The 19,046-nt window shown below is 46.4% G+C and overlaps 1 protein-coding gene across 2 annotated transcripts in view; it reads left to right on the top strand.

Moving 5' to 3' along the window:
- The window catches only part of LOC138447636 (uncharacterized), a 153,806-nt gene that overhangs the window by 97,257 nt on the left and 37,503 nt on the right, over nt 1–19,046 (top strand). For both annotated transcript variants that reach the window (XM_069603843.1, XM_069603842.1), the window contains one exon: nt 2,965–3,045. In XM_069603843.1, the coding sequence (XP_069459944.1) occupies nt 2,965–3,045 (81 nt within the window). The remainder of the gene's footprint in view (nt 1–2,964; nt 3,046–19,046) is intronic.

Genomic DNA, 19,046 nt, shown 5'->3' with positions numbered 1-19,046 from the left:
CGAGGGAAAACCTCTCGGACCAAAGGTTTAGCAGCACACTTAGTGTCTGTATGTGGACAATGACCTGCCTCCATCCATCGGGAGAAGGGACACACAACCACAATCATGTAACGATACCCATTACATCTCTCTACCATGTCCGTGAAATCAATGTGCAATTCACGGAATGGCCAAGTTGGGCGGGGCAGAGTACCTCAAATTGTTCTTAATGTAAGGCCAGTACTGTAGGTCTAACACATAGTGCAGTAAATAACCAGTTTAGTCCATGTTTCCTGCAGATTGGGGACGAACCAGTGCTGCTGTATATCTGCGGCTATATATTGTTTTGACATATTGGATGGGTGGTGCAGCTGGTCGAATGCGACTAGCTGCAGCAACACGGCATTCCCTGTTGTTTCCTGCCACCAAAGTAAATCTGTAGGTGACTGCTTACACCCTCTCTTTAACCACAACTCCTTCTCTTCCTGGAAGACCCTGTAATTCAATTAGTTGCACAATTGGTAATGAGTTGTAGGATGCTGGCAACTTCTCTCGGCCCTCTGCTACCACTGGATATTCAGAAACATTTGGCACAGGGAGATATGCTGCTTGCTCGGCTGCCACATTCGCGAGTGACACCTCATCTGTATCAGTATGGGTGGTACATTTCACTACCGCTGTCAGTGAGGGCTGGGACTGTGCCTCAATCAGCTTGTCCAATAGTGCTGCAGCTGTGCTTGTGATCCGTCCACCCTCTCCCTTTGCACCGTTCCAGCCCTGAGTGCATCGTGGTGGTGACATAGGCTGAGTCGGAATACATGGTTATGAGGCACCCCTGGAACCTCATTAAGCGCAATAAGCTCTGCAGCTTGGGCTGAATAGTGCATGGGCAGTCCTTTTTGCACCAATATCTCGTACACCCCGTCTACTAAACTAACAACTCCCGTGCCAGTATGCCTCAAACCAGTCCCCTGGTCGATTGTTTCTGACGTGTCAAACGAAAGCAACCCCCCCCCCTTCAAGCAGGCTGTCTTTTGCCTTTGGTATTTCATCCTCCTCCCCTTCAAATGTCAGTCATGCTTTGCATGGTCTTCGTCAGTGCACATTACTGTTAGAAAAGTAGCAGGATTTACTGTTTTCATCGCACTTGTGGAGCTTTCTTAATCACAAATGCAGCGGCAGCATGCACCTGTTCGCATGGGAACTGGCCTTGCATCTCCCAATCTAGCACTCTGCTGTAGGAGGCTAATGATTTGTGGCCCATTTCGCTCTTTTGATTAAGTTCTGTATTCAAGAGCTGCCCATTGGAATGGGAAAACAAGTAAAACTATTGTTAGTAGTCAGGAGATTCTAATATTGGGGCAATAGATATCACTTCCTTTAGGTCATTGAAACTCGTCAGAATGTCTTCTGTCCATATTACCCTTTTGTCTGCCTTTTGTGCTTCTTTGAGGCCTTGTATCAAGGGCCTAGTGTATGCTGCATAATCTAGAATCCACCCTCGGGAATAATTGCAGAGCCCCAGGAACTTCTGCATCGCCTTAACAGTGGTTGACTAGGGGGCATTGCCTACAGATGTGTGATTTGGTATGATTTCCTTTCCATGGACAGATATCAATTGGCCCAAATAAAGCACTTCTTGGCAATGATACTGCAACTTAGCTTTGTCTACCTTGTAGCCTTTGTATGCCAACAGCTGCAGGAGAGTGACAGAGTCTTACCGGTACTGTTGTTCATTGTCACTAAACACTAGCAGGCCGTCCACATATTGAATGATAGTAGTTGGCACTTTGATAATTCCCAAATCAGCATGCAGTATTCTGTTAAAAAATACTAGGGGATTCTCAGTACCCCTCTGGCAGCCTCGTGTGCTCAAACCGATGACCGCCATGCATGAACGCGGTGAGGTCTTTTGAGTCTGGATTCAGGGGTATGGAGAAGAAGGCGTTCTTGAAATCCACTACTGTAAAATGCCTTGTTGGCGGATGCTGCACAGAATTGTTGCGCAGTTCGGAGCTACAGCAAATTCGACCTGTACAATGTAATTTAAGTGGCAGAGATCCTGGATCAATCTCCAGCGCCCCCTTTTGTCTTTTTCTGAGAAATCGCCATGTTAAATGGGGAGTTGGTGTTTTCCCTCCTCTGCTTCTTTTGACAGTGGGTATTGTTTTGCTGGGGGAAGCACAGCAGCAGGTTTGAGTGTTATTCGTACGGGGATACTCCCTGTAGTAGCCCCACATCCTGGGCACTGGTTGTCCATAACCTCTCTGGGACCTGCTCTAGATCATTCTCAGTGAAGGAGGGCATAGTGGCATGGACCATCAACAAACACTGTTCCTTATGATAATGCACCATGATTTCACAGGGGATGCAGATCGCCAACAAAATGTCTGTCATCAAGCCGATCCTCAAACAATTCTGCATCTGTCATCTCTTTTAGGGGCACAGTAGGCTCAATACACAATACAGTGCGCCACTCGCACACATTTGAATCCGTTCCCACTGCAACAATCCTTTTTGCAGACACAACCAACCGTTTCATATCCAATGCTAGAATTGTCCCCACCACAAACTCTGGGGTTACAACTTTCCTCATGGCAAAAGCTCTTAAGTGCTATGTCAGTCTATATTTGACTTATTCTGTACAGTTCCTGCTGTTCATATGAGATGTTTAGAGTGGTTCAATTTCCTTATTTCACTGCAATATAAACAAATAAGTTAAATTCCTATCATGCCACTAGCTGCTGCATCATCTGCTTTCATGGCTGTAGCTTTGCTCTGTCCATGGCTCGCATACGTCCATAGCTCGTGTGGGGACAAAGTGCTGCCAGCTTCGCCATCCATAAATATCAGATGCTAGCGATTGTATAATATTTCAAATATTAGTTTATGGAGAATGCAGCAGTTTTCACATAAGTTTCATGCAGGGGCTCAGTTGGGACTCAGTTGTCACATGCTCATTGGTATTTTTGTTTTCTATTTCAGAATACCCATCAGTAATTCCACTTAATATCAAAACTGAGGAAGAGGCTGATCTTAAGTGTGTTTCAGAAAGAAGAAATTCAGGTGAGCAAGAAGCATGGGGTAATTGTGGCAGAATGCCATAAATGAGTATTATCTTTCAAGTTCTCAATGTGCTGCTCAATTCTTTCTTCCTACGATGTGGCAGCATTGGAGCACATATTAAATGATTGTGAGTGGTGCACTGTTCTGTTCTGTACAACTGAGAAAGGTTACATTTGCCTCACCTCTTGTCTATGCAACATTGTCCTGTAGAGGCATTGTTTTTAATAGGGTATGGCTAAGGAGAAGGTGCAGGGCAATGAAAAAGTTAATCATGTAAGCTAGCTTGGCTAGTTAGGATGACTTTGTTGTGCTCCAGATGAAAGTAGGAGGAACACATTCTATTTATGGGAAGCCTCGTGGATAACAGGTTTTCCTTTGGAGATGAGCGATCACTAGATTGCAACATCCTTCTTACCACAAAACATCAAACAACTTTATGTATACTTTTTCCATTGGTACTGCCATGTTTATGTTTCAGTAGCTTGTGAGCCTCTCATGTATGGATATAAGACAGGTAAGTCTAGGTAGGTAAGTGAGCAGGTGGACAGATGATCTGCCAGTCAGTGTGGTAGTATGGAACCTGTTCTTCTTTCTGGTAGCGTAACAAGAGTGCAGGGCATTTTATTTAGAATGCTCTGATCCAAGGGTACAGCAGGAGGCCTGAATGGCCTACTGATCTCGCTGTGTGGTGGACTAAAGTAGCTTGGCTATGGACAACAGCCGGACTGAGTTAAAACTAGCAAAACTGTGAGACATGTCTTGCTTCCTTCCTCCTCTGCAAGTACAAGCATGTGATGGATGTCCATTGTGGGTATGTTAGTGAATGTAGGCAAAAATCAATAACCTTTTAAAATAACAAACCAAAGTGGCCACAGATATTTTCAACATGCTCATCGAATTTAGCAAGACTTGGAGTAGAACAGGTTAGAGATTGGCTCACTAAGCGGACTAGTCTTACAAAATGAAAAGGAAAATGAATGGCCTCTTAGGAGGTGTAGTATAAAAGGCAACATGATCCAAGCTTTGGTAGCCACAGTAGATGCAAAAATTGAGCCTTATTTTTACAAGAAACTCTGTTTGTTTTCTAACGCATTGTAGCACGTTGATAAATGTGATGGGCCTTTGGCGCTGCTCCTAACATTAATTGTTGTGGTATGTTTGCTGCCCTAAATGAAAACAGGCATTGACAAAACGGTTCATTTTAGCATTTAAAGTTGATTGCATTTTACATTTATGGACATGAATACAAAGAATACATGGGCCATTCATACCCATTAATTGCAAAAGTGTTGTCAAGCAATTTCTTCATGTGCATAACATTAGTGATAGACATCTTAAAAATTCAGTTGTTTGCAGTGTACATTTGCATAATATTAATGGGAGTAGAATTTACACAACCATTTTCTCATTTTCTATTCCTTATTAAATGGCGATTGCCTTCGCCAAACACACATTATCAAGAAAATTCTTCATTAGTCTCTGCTATGGATGTGTTCATATAACAGCTGTGAGAAACCTGAAGGTATTCTCCTACCTAATTTCCCGGGATCTACCATTCAGGTGGCCACCGAAGGGCCATTGCTTTTGGATCCCTACCCTGTGGGTTGACACGTGAGTGAGGATCACCTGAGTGGAGGGTTGTGGGAACAGACCCTAATACCAATAGGAACAGTACTGTGAAGAGGAAGATGAATGGAGAGGCCTACATTCTACCACTTACATGTGCCCTTAATAGAGTCAGGCAGGGTCAAGCACTTGACACCAACCATACACACCTGAATCCAAGGTGTAAAAGGTGAAGTTCTGCCAGAGTAAATGAGCGAGCTGTGGTTGCTGGATGGATTGTGGAAGCAAGGGAACAGGAGGGTGCAGCTGGAGGAGCCCAGGAGGCCAGTACCATGACCCGGTGTGTCAGAGGGGTTTCCGGATTGTGGAGCCGCATTGGGGAAAACTGTGACCTGTTGCCCGTATCCAAGCCAGTGTTTGTTCCGCTGGGGCATGTACAGGTCCCTGGGGTATCCGAGGGGCAGTTGGTGAGACCCTGACCTCGACACACACATCCCGAGGAAGCTTCTCGCTAGCACCACGCTACTTGTTGAGTTTAATGAGAGAGAGAGAGGTGGCTGTAGCAGTGGAAGGTGCAAGTGTCACGATCATTGAAAAGTGAAGGAATGCAAGAGAAGAAAAGGTGCACGAGTGGCAAAAAAAAGCAGACACAGTAATTTGTGAAGAACAGAAAGAAAAGAGGGGGTTGCGAGTGACTTGAAAGAAAGAAGGAAAAGTTAGAAAGGAACGAGCAGCACAAAGCAAACAGAGAGAAAGTGTGCGAGAGACACAGCAAGGCAAAGAAAGTTTGCAGGAGGCATGGCAAGACAAAGGGAGTGTGCAAGTGGCAAAGCAGAAAAGTGTGCAAGAGGCACAGAAAGACAAAAGGTGAAAAAGGAAATTACAAGAAGCACGGAAGGACAAAAGTTGCCTGAAGGAAGGTAAAGAGTGTAAGGAGATGGGCCAGGAATCAGAGTGGTGCCGCATGGGGAGGAGCAAAAGCTGTGCATTCTCGAAAGTCCCTGATACTGGCCTGGTGTTGACCAAAGAAGGTGTACAGCGCCACTTGATAGAAGGTGGAAAAAGAGGGAGCTACACTGAGAGTGAAGTAGGAGCGAAATCCTCCAAAGTGAAGGAAAGGCTGTTACAACCTCACCAGAAAGAACTGTGCTTTGAGAGGTACATCCTGACAAGGTGAACATTTGGTCTTTTGCATTTAAGAACTTTTAAATTAACATTTTGAGATAAGAGGGGTCTAGGCTTGGGGAAGGAAACCTTGAGAGAGACAAAGGAAACTACGAGAGATATTGTTGAAAAGAGAGAGTCCTAGACTTGGGGATGGGAACCCTGAGAGGCCTAGAAGGAACTGTGACTCTTCGTTTTGGGAACCAAAGGGGTCAGAGCTTGGGAAAGGGAACACCAAGAGACCCAGAGAAATTGTGAACTGGATTGTTCTGCTGCAAGAGCCCTACCTGGAAGGTCCCATGGGCACGCCTTTTGCATTTACCTATTTTTAAACTGGTAGAACTAAACCGGACGGTAAGGCTTCCTGAAACCAGCCTTGGTTTTAATTTTATTTGAACCATCATTTTTCTTTAAGAAGACCCAACATCACATTTGCTATAAGAGTGAGGGCAAGCATAGGTTTTGGCACAGACAGACTTTGGTTTTGGAATTGCGGACATCGACAGCCCTTAGAAGAATCAGTTGAGGGAACAACCTCATTAGAGTTTGGGCTAGTTACAGCAACCCTACCACATTTTATAATAAAGGTTTTCAAACTGTTCCTTTTGAGTCTATGGGCCTCATTATGACTTTGGCGGTAGCCATGCCCTTAATAAGGGTGTCAGGAATGACTGAACGTTCCCCTCCTTCCTCCTCACCTGAATCGTCTGTGAACCTCTCTTGTAGCTCCGGCCTCTTTCCAGGACGTCTTCTGGTCTGAGTCTTATCAGTCTTCCTTGCTTCTTTCTTTTGACGTAAGTAGGGGCGAGCTCCCTGGGATGCCTCACTGTCGGGTAACTAGAGAACACGAACAGCGGGGACTCCTGGGAGCCGGCCCCTGAGCAGGGAAAAAGCCCGAAAGGGCAGAAAAAACCCTGCAGGAGTTGTTCTGATGAAGGAGTGAGTGGAAATGCGAAGTCCGGTAGAATGATCTTTCAGTGGAAGGTGGCTCAAAAGGTTGGTTAAACGGAGATTCACCAGTAGACTTGGGGAGACGCCAGAGAACCAGCTGAGATAAGTGCACCTTAGGAAGCCGGAAGGGCGCACAAATGACTCCAGATAGTTTGGAACTACCAGCGACCAGGAGGTAAGTGCTTAGCAGCAAGGGCAAGGGCAAGGAAAGGCAGGCTGAAAGTCAGAAGGGCAAGGGAAATGAGAGAGAGAGCGAGAGACCAGTACAAGACGTACGGATCGAATCAGCAAAAGGGAAACCAGCGGGAGACCAGAGGGAGACGGGGAAACAAGGGAAGGATTACAAGAGAAAACACACGGAGGAAGGATACACTAGCGTTACCTTCAAGACGCAGAGTACAGTGAAGGTGCAACGCGAGGAACGCCACAATGAGCCGGCAGTAGTAAACGCCGGCGGCCATCTTGGAAAAAACACTAGAGCGGTGCTCCCAGAACGGCCGTCAGACGTGGTGGAACTGTTAATGGCGTCTCCATAAAGAAAAGAAACGCCGCCCGACTGTAGTCATGACAGTATGCCCTCTTCTACACGGGGGACCCCCGGGCTTGCCTGGATATAGTCTGTGAAACTTTCTAATGAGTCGAGGAGCGTGAATGTGCCTCACAGGCTCCCATGTCCGTTCTTCGATGGGATAACCTTTCCAGTGAACCAAATATTGTAGAATACCGTGATGGTAGCGGGAATCTACCAGATGTGACACCTCATATTCAGCTGGTTCAGACGGCACATCATGAGGTCGTCTCTTGGATCTTCTCTTATATGGATCCAGAAGGTAGGGCTTCAATAGGGAGGCATGGAACACGGGATGCACCTGTTTAAGGGAGGGAGGTAGCTGAAGGCGAAAAGCAACAGGGTTTACCTTCTTTATGATCTGGAAAGGTCCGATATATCTTGGTGCGAATTTCCCTATGTGTGTCCAGCGAGGTAGGAATTTAGTGGCTAACCAAACCTTGTCCCCTTCCGACCAAGAAGGTGCAGCCTTCCTCTTCTTGTCAGCCCTTACCTTATAATCATGACGGCTAGCGTCCAAGGTTTTACTGGCTAGTGCATGAGTGTCATTGAGTTCCGTCAGGAGGTGGTCAAGAGCGGGAGATTTTGAGGGTTGGATCTCTGCTAATGGCAGATGTTTTGGATGATAACCAAAGGTGCAAAAAAAAGGAGACATATTGATGGCTGAATGTTTGGTATTGTTATAAGTAAACTCAGCCATAGGGAGAAAAACATTCCAGTCATCCTGCTTTCTGCTACAAAAACATCGAAGATATTGCTCAAGCGTATGATTGAGCCTTTCCGTTTGTCCGTTACTCTGTGGATGGGACCCAGATGAAAGGGCTCGTTGAATCCCTATTTGTTTGCAAAGGGTACCCCAAAATTGGGAAGTGAATTGAGGACCCCGATCTGACACCACTGTCTCTGGGATACCATGAAGTCGCACTATCTCCTTCAGAAAGGTTTTGGCTGTTTCAGGGGCAGTAGGTAATCCTTTCAAGGGAGTGAAGTGAGCCAGTTTGCTCAGTGAATCCACAGTCACCATGATTACGGTGTTCCCTTCAGAATTAGGTAGGTCCACAATAAAGTCTGTAGAAACGTGGGTCCATGGTTGTTTGGGAGCAGGTTCCTGTTGCAGAAGACCTAAGGGTTTAGATGAAAGATACTTACTGGTCGCACATATGGCACAGGTAGATACATAAGATTGTACATCTTGGTTCCAGCCTGGCCACCAAAACAGTCTGGACACCAGATCCTTGGTGGCACGAATGCCCTTATGACCGGCCATGGGTGAATCATGACACCATGAAAGGGCCAGTCTTTGGTGTCTTTTGTTGGACAGATACAAGGCTTGACCTTTGAAAAGAATCCCTTTTCTTTCTTCCAATTTAGAGGCCACTTCCGTCTTCATCGGTACACTGTATTGTTCACACTGGACTTCGCGTAAAAAAGTATTTGCCACAGTCCGAATCTCTTTGCCAGCTAACAATAATTCGTGACCAGAACTCGCCTCATAGTCCAAACCATGATTGCGTGACAGAGCATCAGCTAAAGTATTCAGATTGCCTGGCAGGTAGGTAATCACAAAGTCAAACTGAGAGAAAAAATATGCCCAACGGGCATGTCTAGCATTGCGACATTCCATCTGCTGAAGTATACGAAGGTTACTGTGGTCGGTACGGACTGTAAACTTATGCATGGCTCCTTGAAGAAGATGACGCCATTCTTCAAAGGCGTGTTTGATGGCTAGCAACTCCCTTTCGATGACAGAGTAATTCCTTTCACTGGGTGTCAGAGTCTTTGAATAATAAGCCACCGGATGTTCGAGTCCGTCCTTCCCCTTTTGCAAGAGAGCAGCTCCTATGGCTCCACCTGAGGCATCCGTTTCCACAATGAAGGGGAAGAGTTGATCCGGTTGTACCAATATGGGAGCCGAGGTAAATACCTCCTTTAAGGCTTGAAAAGCAGAATCTGCTTCCTGTGTCCAAGTGAAGAGAACGCCCTTCTTCAAGAGAGATGTGATAGGAAGAACCCTATTGGAGAAACCTGAAATAAATTGGCGATAAAAATTGGCCAGACCAAGAAAACGCTGTACTACTTTAACGTTTCTTGGAGCAGACCAATGGGTAATTGCTTGTATCTTGCAGGGATCCATACGAATACCCTCATGGGAGAGGATAAAACCCAAATAAGACACCGAACAGGCCTCAAAGACACACTTCTCAGGTTTTACCAGTAGTTTGTTTTCCCGTAGACGTTCCAGCACTTGTCGGACCAGTCTTCTATGTTCAGGAAGAGAGGAAGAGTAAATGAGGATGTCATCCAAGTATACCACCACTGAAGAGAATAGGAGGTCGGCAAACAATTTATCCATAAAGCGCTGGAATATAGCAGGGGCGTTTACCAGACCGAAAGGCATAACCCGATATTCGAAATGCCCTAGTGGAGTCCTAAATGCCGTCTTCCATTCATCACCCTGTCTTATACGGAGCAGGTGGTACGCACCCCTAAGATCCAATTTTGTGAAGACAGACGCGCCTTGGACAGCTTCTATTATCTCTTTGATTAGCGGCATAGGGTAACGGTCTTTTATGGTAAGGCGATTCAGACCCCGGTAGTCGATGCATGGACGGAGTTCCGAAGACCCCTTCTTCGGGATGAAGAATAGTGATGCTCCAGCGGGTGATCTGGACTCCTGGATGAGCCCGTTCTGTAGATTACAGTCTAGGTATTCCTTCAGAGCTTTCCGCTCGGGTAATGACAAGGGAAACATCCTTCCAAAGGGAACGGACGCATCTGGTAGGATCTCAATGGTGCAGTCTTCTCTTCTGTGAGGAGGAAGGGAATGGGGTTGCTTGTCCATGAAGACCTCTGCATACTCCTGATAATGTTCCGGTACTTGATGGAGTGAAGCCGCCAGCATGGAATCACACGTCTGCATGGAGTCTAGAGAGTATTTATAGTTTAGACATTCATTAAGACAAAGTTGCGACTGAAACTGAATAGTATTGTTTGACCAATCGATCTTTGGGTTATGTTTACGCAGCCACGAGATCCCCAGGATAACCGGGAAATGCGCTGCTTTAATGAGATCGAATGCCATTTCCTCCCGATGTTGGAACAATTCAACCCGAAGTGGCAGAGTCTCTTGAGTAACAGGTCCTGAGGACAGAGGCTGGCCGTCCACCCCTTCCACCGGAATGGGTAGATTCTTTGGGACAATGGGCACATCATTCTCCTGAGCCCAGGATACATCGATGAAATTCCCTGCTGCCCCACAGTCCAGCATGGCTAAAGCCTCCCAGAAGGTAGAAGAATCTCGGGACAGTCTAACCTGAAATACCATCAGACGATTATCTTCACGGGGAAGAGAAGTCAAAGTGTTGGTACAGGGATTCATCCCAACACCCCCGAACCTATCCCTGTTTAGGTTCGGGGTGAATCGTTTCCCTGGCGGCGTGGAGGAACCTCAGGGCAGTTTTGGAGCAGATGTTTGCTAGAACCGCAATACATGCAGAGACCTAGCTCTCTTCTTCTCTTCTTCCCTTCGGCTGTTAAAGGTCCTCGGGTGGTGCCTATTTGCATCGGTTCTTCCCCAGCGGATGAGGTTGAATGTTCCCGGGAAGGATTTGGGGAGAAGGTTGAGGGAGAAGGTCGTGGACGTCTCCTTTCTTGTCTTCTTTCTCTCAACCTATACTCAATCTGAAGAGCGAGGGACACTAGTTCCTGAAACGTCTGAGGTCGTGCAATACGTGCCAATTCATCCTTTATATCTTCTTGCAAGCCGCGACGAAACAAAGTCTGTTGAGCAGTCTCAGGCCATCCGGCATCGGCGGCAAGCTGCATAAAGGAGGTAACATAAGACTGTACGTCGTGCGTACCCTGTCTGATATCGATGATTGCTTCATAGAGGCATACTGTACCTCGGGTCGGTCAAAGCGCGACTTAAAGAGTTGCACAAACTGATCGTAATGAGCCGTAGCTGGATCAGCCTGTAATACCAACGGTGAAGCCCATGCCAAGGCACTTCCCGTTAAGTTAGACACTAGGAAACCCACCCTAGCCCTGGTGGTCTCATAAGTACGAGGGCGGAAGGTGAAATATAACTGACAGGCATCCAAGAATACCTTTAAAGTTTTAGGATCTCCGTTGAATTTCCCGCAAGGTAAAGGAAGGGGTGGTAGATCTCCACGGGCGTCCTCACGAGCTGCTACCTGTTGTCGCAGAGACTGATTTTCGGAACGGAGTGATTGCACTTCTACGGTAAGCCCCTGAATGGCTGCCACCAATTCTTGGTACTGCTCGAGAGAAGCCATGGAGGTAGTTTGGCGTTGCACTCTGTCAGGAATGACTGAACGTTCCCCTCCTTCCTCCTCACCTGAATCGTCTGTGAACCTCTCTTGTAGCTCCGGCCTCTTTCCAGGACGTCTTCGGGTCTGAGTCTTATCAGTCTTCCTTGCTTCTTTCTTTTGACGTAAGTAGGGGCGAGCTCCCTGGGATGCCACACTGTCGGGTAACTAGAGAACACGAACAGCGGGGACTCCTGGGAGCCGGCCCCTGAGCAGGGACAAAGCCCGAAAGGGCAGAAAAACCCTGCAAGAGTTGTTCTGATGAAGGAGTGAGTGGAAATGCGAAGTCCGGTAGAATGATCTTTCAGTGGAAGGTGGCTCAAAAGGTTGGTTAAACGGAGATTCAGCAGTAGACTTGGGGAGACGCCAGAGAACCAGCTGAGATAAGTGCACCTTAGGAAGCCGGAAGGGCGCACAAATGACTCCAGATAGTTTGGAACTACCAGCGACCAGGAGGTAAGTGCTTAGCAGCAAGGGCAAGGAAAGGCAGGCTGAAAGTCAGAAGGGCAAGGGAACTGAGAGAGAGAGCGAGAGACCAGTACAAGACGTACGGATCGAATCAGCAAAAGGGAAACCAGCGGGAGACCAGAGGGAGACGGGGAAACAAGGGAAGGATTACAAGAGAAAACACACGGAGGAAGGATACACTAGCGTTGCCTTCAAGACGCAGAGTACAGTGAAGGTGCAACGCGAGGAACGCCACAATGAGCCGGCAGTAGTAAACGCCGGCGGCCATCTTGGAAAAAACACTAGAGCGGTGCTCCCAGAATGGCCGTCAGACGTGGTGGAACTGTTAATGGCGTCTCCATAAAGAAAAGAAACGCCGCCCGACTGAAGTCATGACAAAGGGCATGGCTGCCACCAAAACCGGGTCCGGGTTCCCTGAATGGGTAATTACCGGGCCATTCCAAGTTTGGAGGGCCCGGTAATTCCTCCTTCAGGGAACCCGGGCCCGGACCGCCCCCATTCCCATTTGAGTCCCGATAGGGCTCAATGGGAATGGGTGCAGGGAGCTAACAACGGCCGATTACGATCGGCCCGTTGTTAGCTCCCTGGTCCCCTCGCGGGACCCGGTAAAGACGTCTGGTTTTACCAGGCGTTCTTACCGGGTCCCGCGAGGGAACCTCATAATGAGGCAGAATGGGTTTAATGGGTTCGCCTCCATTAGCGGCACCCATTAACCCATTCCGTCAGGGTCGTAATGAGGCCCTATGTCTCTCTTGATACAATTCCTGCCTTTAAGAGCTCAATAGTAACTCTTTTTGCAAAAAACATTTTGGATACAATTAAAGGGAGGTGCACCGACTGCACAGAAGTGGTGTCTATATCATTGCATATACATCTCAGAAATGCATTTTATGTTGGATTAAATTGACATCTCACTTAATTTTACATGCAATGTTTGTTTGTTTTATTCACTTATAATGCGCACCAAACCCGAAGGTAGCCGGGCGCAGCAGTACAGAAAAATGCGAAGCTTAGGTTGCAGGGTGGGGTCATGGGATACATACACTGTATAAATACAAAATACAAATTATAGAATGCAAAATATCACAGGAAGGCAGCAGTTGCGGTTTACATGCCGAATGGATACAAAATATGATAAGATAATCTATGTACAAGAGAGTGGGACCATAAAGATCATGATGAAATGTATGTTCTAGGGTAGGGTGAAGGATAAGTGGGCGCCAATAGGCTATTCATTAGCAGTCCTTAGCAGATTGATGTAGTTAGTTCTGAATCTAGGGAAGGGCTGTGCCTCGCATAGAGGATTAGGCAATGAATTCCATAATTGAGCTGCTTGCACCGGGAAGCTACTACCCCCCGCCTTAGATAACCTGAATCTAGGAATGATGAGGCTGTTGGCATTTGCAGTTCTGGCAGGGCGCGAGTGATTTCTTTTTGTGAGTTTATTGCAGAGATAGCTTGGTGCTGCATTGTTCAAGGCTTTGTGAACCAGGGATGCTACTTTGAGGTGGATTTTGTTTTGGGAGGATAACCAGTTGTTTTGACGCCTGATGTTTGAAATATGTGATCTTTTGGGTACACCAAGGGCGGCTCGTAGGGCATTGTTTTGAAGAATTTGAAGTCGGTGGGTAATGGATTTGTTTGCTCCGATGTAGAGGGCATTACAATAATCAAGCCTCGAAAGGATTAATGCTCTCGCTAGGATAAGGCAGTTGTTATCGGAGAGAAAATGCTTGCCTGCTCTAATGAGCTTGCATGTGTAGGCGGTGGCAGATGCCAATGACTTCACCTGCTTATCAAAAGAGAGGGTGGCATCCAGATAGAAGCCAAGTGTCTTCACATCTTTGGAAACCTTGATAATGTTCCCGTCAATTTCAAATGAGGTATAATCCTGACTAAGTTTCTTCATGTTAGAATGTGTCCCTAGGATGAGCAACTCTGTTTTGTCATCGTTCAGGCATAGACCGTGGGTTGCCATCCATGCCTGGACGATGATATACACCCTGTTCACCAAGGCCAAATCCTTGTTGTAGTCCCCGGAAAGTGGGAGGAGAATCTGGGTATCGTCTGCATAGTTGGTGTAGGTGATACCAAGATGGTCCAGATCATCAAAAAGGGGCTTAGTGAATATGTTGTAGAGAGTCGGGGAGACGCATGAGCCCTGAGGGACTCCACATCGGATGGGGATTGGGTCCGCTGCTGCCGAAGGGGAGAACACCCTCATGGTCCTATCACTGAGGAAGGATTCAATCCAAGATATGGCCTCCTTGGAAAAATGTGCGGCAGAGTCTAAATGGCTGCAAAGTACTCCATGGTCTACAAGGTCGAATGCCGCCGAGAGGTCCAGCAACAAGAGGAGAGCCATTTTACCTTTATCTCTTATTTCATCTATTTGTGCCTTTAGGTCGATCAGGGCAGTCTCTGTACCATGTTGTGGACGGAATCCTGATTGGCGCTCTCCTAAGAGTTTATGTTGTTCCAGGAAACTTTGGATTTGATTGTAGGCGATCTTATCCAGGATTTTGAGCAGGAAGGGGACAGTTGTAATGGGGCGGTAGTTTGTGGGTATAAGAGGGTCTAGCGTTTGCTTTTTAAGCAATGGTAGTACCCAAGATTGTTTTAAATTGGTGGGTACCGTGCCGGACGTGAATGAAGAGTTGACAAGTTTGGCAATAAACGGGGAAAGATCTCTAGCTGCGTCTTTTATAAGCTGGGCAGGGCAAGAATCACCCTGGCAGTTAGACGGCTTAAGAGAGAGGATGACTTTCTCCACCTCGAGAATCGATGTTTTGGAAAACATGAACCGTGTGACTGTGTCCTGGGTCTTTGGGGTAGGGTCTGTAGTGAGGTTGTTAGGCTTGGAATGATGAGTAAGGGAGGCTTTCTTTTTGGTTATTTTCGTTTGGAGTAGAGAGATTTTATTGGATAAGGCTAGCTGAATGTTGGAGCACCAAGTTTTGTCTTTGGTGCATGTATCCGGGATGGGGATGGGTGACTCTAGTTCTTTGAGGATGGTGAATAGTTCCCTCATGCTTGAATTGGCGTTGGAGATCCACTTATTAAAGGAGTTCTATTTGGCCAGATGGATTTCTTTTTTATATTGGGAGGAGATTTCTGTTAGTTTCATTTTATGGTCTACTGAAGGGGTGAGCCTCCATGCTGTTTCGCAGCTCCTCTTAAGTAGTCGCAAATCCTTTAGTTTGGGGGTAAACCATTTATTTAGGTGAGATTTGGGTTTACTTTTTCTGAGTTTCAAGGGTGCGATGTTATCAAGGGTAGTTAGCATGATTTTGTTGTACACGTTGACTAGTGTTTCTGGGTCTAGATGATCTGCTAGTCCGTTAAGTGTAGGTAGAATGGCCGGGATCACTTTATCTCTGGTGATGCTCTTTTTGTTTCTTGTTGGGCAAGGCGGGGCCATGATGGAGGCTGGTGGAGGTGGTCTGGAGGTAGATAGTTCAAATGACAGGAAGAAATGGTCTGTCCAAGGTTGAGGGATAATAGCTTTGATATTGGCAGTGCAATTATAGTCTACTAGCCAATCAAGGATTCTTCCCTTATTATGTGTAGGTTCAAGAGTTTTTTGCGTCATGCCCAGATTAGAGCGGGCATTGGCAATGATGGTGGCATTTTTATCTGAAGGGTCATTGAAGCCCAGATTGAAGTCCCCTAGGACAAGTAGTTGTGAAGAGGTTTTGAGGTTGTTGGAGAGTGAATTATGGAGATCCTCCTCGAAGGTCCCTAAGGGACCAGGAGGTCTGTAGATGAGGTGGATCGTCAAAGTTTGGGAGCTAGCTAGTGGAAGTTTGATAGTAAGTGATTCACATGAGTCAGTTGCTATTGTAGGTGAGGTTCTCATATCTAAGCTAGTCTTTGCGATGATGGCAATGCCACCGCCGCGCGTGTTGGTTCTATCTTGCCTGAATATCGTGAAGTCTTCTGGGATGGCTAAGGAGAGTAGGGGTCCTGCTGCGTTGTGCAGCCAGGATTCGGTGATGGCGATGAAGTCCAGATTGTCGAGCACTATCAGATCACAGATATCTGTGGCATGTGCTATCAGGGATCTTGCATTTATTAGTCCTCCTTTGAGTAGGTGGTTTGACGGATGAGGTGGTACAGTTTTGGTCTGGGTAGTGGGAGGAAGTCTCCTGTTTTTTCGGGGGACGTTGGTGTTGGGCTTCTGGGTATTGGATCTTTTGTTGTTGGGAGGTAGGGTTCTAGTCAGAGGCTCATAAAGTTTCGAGAGTCTAGCTCTGAGCCTAGAGTTTCGACAGAGTAGACTACATGGGTTGCTGGGAAACTCGGATAGGGGATTCAGATCCGGGTGTTCCATACTGGTGTCAGTAGAGAGGGTGGTCATGGTGGAATTTAGAGGTCTTGTGAGCATAGTGGGGGGGCTACTGTCCTCTCTATGGTGGAAGATAATTGCAGATAGGTACAATAGCAGGCTGCAAAGTGTGATACTCATGATGTGGAACTGGATACACCGGGCACGGTGGGCATAGATCAGCTTAGGCAATGGCTAAGTTGCACAAGGCACAGTGGGCATAGATTAGCATAGGCAATGGCTAAGTTGCACAAGGCACAGTAGGCATAGATTAGCATAGGCAATGACTAAGTTGACTAAATTGCACAGGGCACAGTGGGCAAAGATTAGCATAGGCAATGACGAAATTGACTAAATTGCACAAGTACTGTACATTTCCTATTTAATGGATCTAACTTGATCCATTAGTCTCTGAAAAGTAGCAGGAGTTCCATGTAACCCAAAAGGTAGCACTTTAAATTGGAATAACCCAAGGGGGGGTAGAAAAAGCAGTCTTTGGTTTATCCCCTGGATTGACTGGCACCAGCCAATAACCTTTAGTTAGGCCAAAAGGTATACGGCATCCCTTATTCTGTCTATCAAGTGTGAAGGTATCACAAAGCAGACATAGACACCAGTTTCAGGTTCGGTTCACTAAGTTTTATTAACTCAAAAAGGCAGGATGGAGTAAGGCCTTAACTTGCCCTATGCGAAGGTGGGAGTCCCCTACCTAAAGAAAAATAAGGATTGTCTGTGTCACCAATTCTAAAGCAAATGTCTGTCTGTGTCCAAAAGCTATACTCTCCCTCATAACCAACTGCATACAATGTGTAGGTATGTCAGCATCAAAATGAGTAGTGTTCAAAATAAAGTTCAGAGCTTCCAGCTCTTGGCTTTATAAGAAAGGCATGGCATCAAAGTAAGTGAGATACAATGGCCTTTGGCAAGTTAATCTCTACCCCTGCAGGTCCTGCGATGGAGGATGATTGGGTGCCAAAAAAAAGGTTCGATGGGGAGGTGGGGGTTCAGAGCACTAGGTCTAATAAAGGTAAAGACAGGTCGAACTTTCAGTAGTATTCGATACCACTGTTGTATATTATAATGTGAAAGAGGAAGGGTGTCCAATAATACCGGAGTCTTAAAGAATAGACCCTGTTGACCAGTCGGGATCTGAAGCTGGGAGAACAAGGCCTCTTTTACTGTGGATCAGAGTCCAGAAGTTCAACTATTCTATTTTCCCCTTCTGGTGGTATGACAATTATCAGCACGGGTTTCAAGTTTTATCAGTTGAATCAAATCCCACTGCCACCATATGTAAGAAAGGCATGGCATCAATGTAAGACAGACACAAGTGATCACAGTTCAAGGGTGTTTATTAAACTGTAAAATGGGTGAGATAAACGCCTCATCTAAACCTAAATCTAAGATGGGAGCAAAAATGACCCACAAATAATGATAATACAGTCCTAGTGGAGTCTAGTCAAATAAAAAGGGCCTATACTAAAAATAAAAAAAATATTCCCAATCCTTACCACTATGCTACAAAAGAGTGTGGGATCATGTTCACAAGAAAAGAAAGAAATATTCAGAAAATGAGACGGGATGTTATGACCGGGGTCTCCCTTCCCCGTGTTTTTAGCACGGGACAAGGCGGGACTCTCGAGCGCAGCACACTCCTGGGCTTCTCCGGCACAAGCTTACAGTTCCTTTTCTCAGTATCGGGGCCTTCTGTGTGCCAGTCTTATGCAAGGTTTCTTGCTTCAGAGGGCCTGATATGCCAAAACAACAAAACAAAAGTTCCTTCTGTTAACCTTTACATCAGGGGATTACCCTTCACCCTTGGATCCATCACAGCAGGGCTCTGATCCTTCTCTGTGGTAAGCCTCCCTCAGTCGGGCTCAGTCCAACCACTCACTGTGGACATCCCTCAGTCGGGTTCATACTTGTCATTACAGCGTTGCTTACTTAGCTTCTTCACAACTTTACTCTTGACGTCCGTCAGTCAGGCTTAGTATCGCCTGAATCACAATCCCCTTATTTGTAATAATGAAAAGTCTTAATGTCTTTTTAAGTAACCCCTTTGGTTTTCTGAGGTCCCTCTCATCCGGTCCTAGACTTTTCAAAGCATTTGCCAATCTTATAGAGACTTCTGAAGGGCGATCTTGTCTCGCTGGGTCACTCTGTTAGCCTACGACAAGCGTGGATTTCATACCATCACATTTGGCACAGCTTTCCCCTCAGCCGGGCGCAAACATCAGTTTCACAATACCAAAACTTCGGCAATGTAGCAAGGACTTTCGATTGTACAAGGGATTAGGTTTGAACCTTGTATGACCACCTTAACACCTCATGCCGGTCTTCCCTCTGGTCTCTTGGTTCTTGCAGTTTCTTTACTCACAATGTTCAACATAGTCTCTAAAGGGGTACCAACCAGATACCTTTGACTGAGTGCCCAAGTGGCCCCGGACCACTCTATCTCTGGTACCAAGTTTGTTCATAAAGGACCTCTTGTCTATTTATCTTCCTAATGTTGCCATTGCACCCTTGAGCCTACCACAGTCCGGTCGACTATCGGGTTCTTCTGACTCACCGGCTGTGCTGAACTCATTGGCATTTCCTTTGCGGCTGGAGTCAAGGACGGTACCACAAT

Source organism: Ambystoma mexicanum, chromosome 3q (assembly GCF_040938575.1).
Source record: "Ambystoma mexicanum isolate Mex_15411 chromosome 3q, UKY_AmexF1_1, whole genome shotgun sequence".
Taxonomy (NCBI): domain Eukaryota; kingdom Metazoa; phylum Chordata; class Amphibia; order Caudata; family Ambystomatidae; genus Ambystoma; species Ambystoma mexicanum.
The sequence above is the reverse complement of the archived record's forward strand: the minus strand, read 5'-3'. Positions and strand labels throughout refer to the sequence as shown.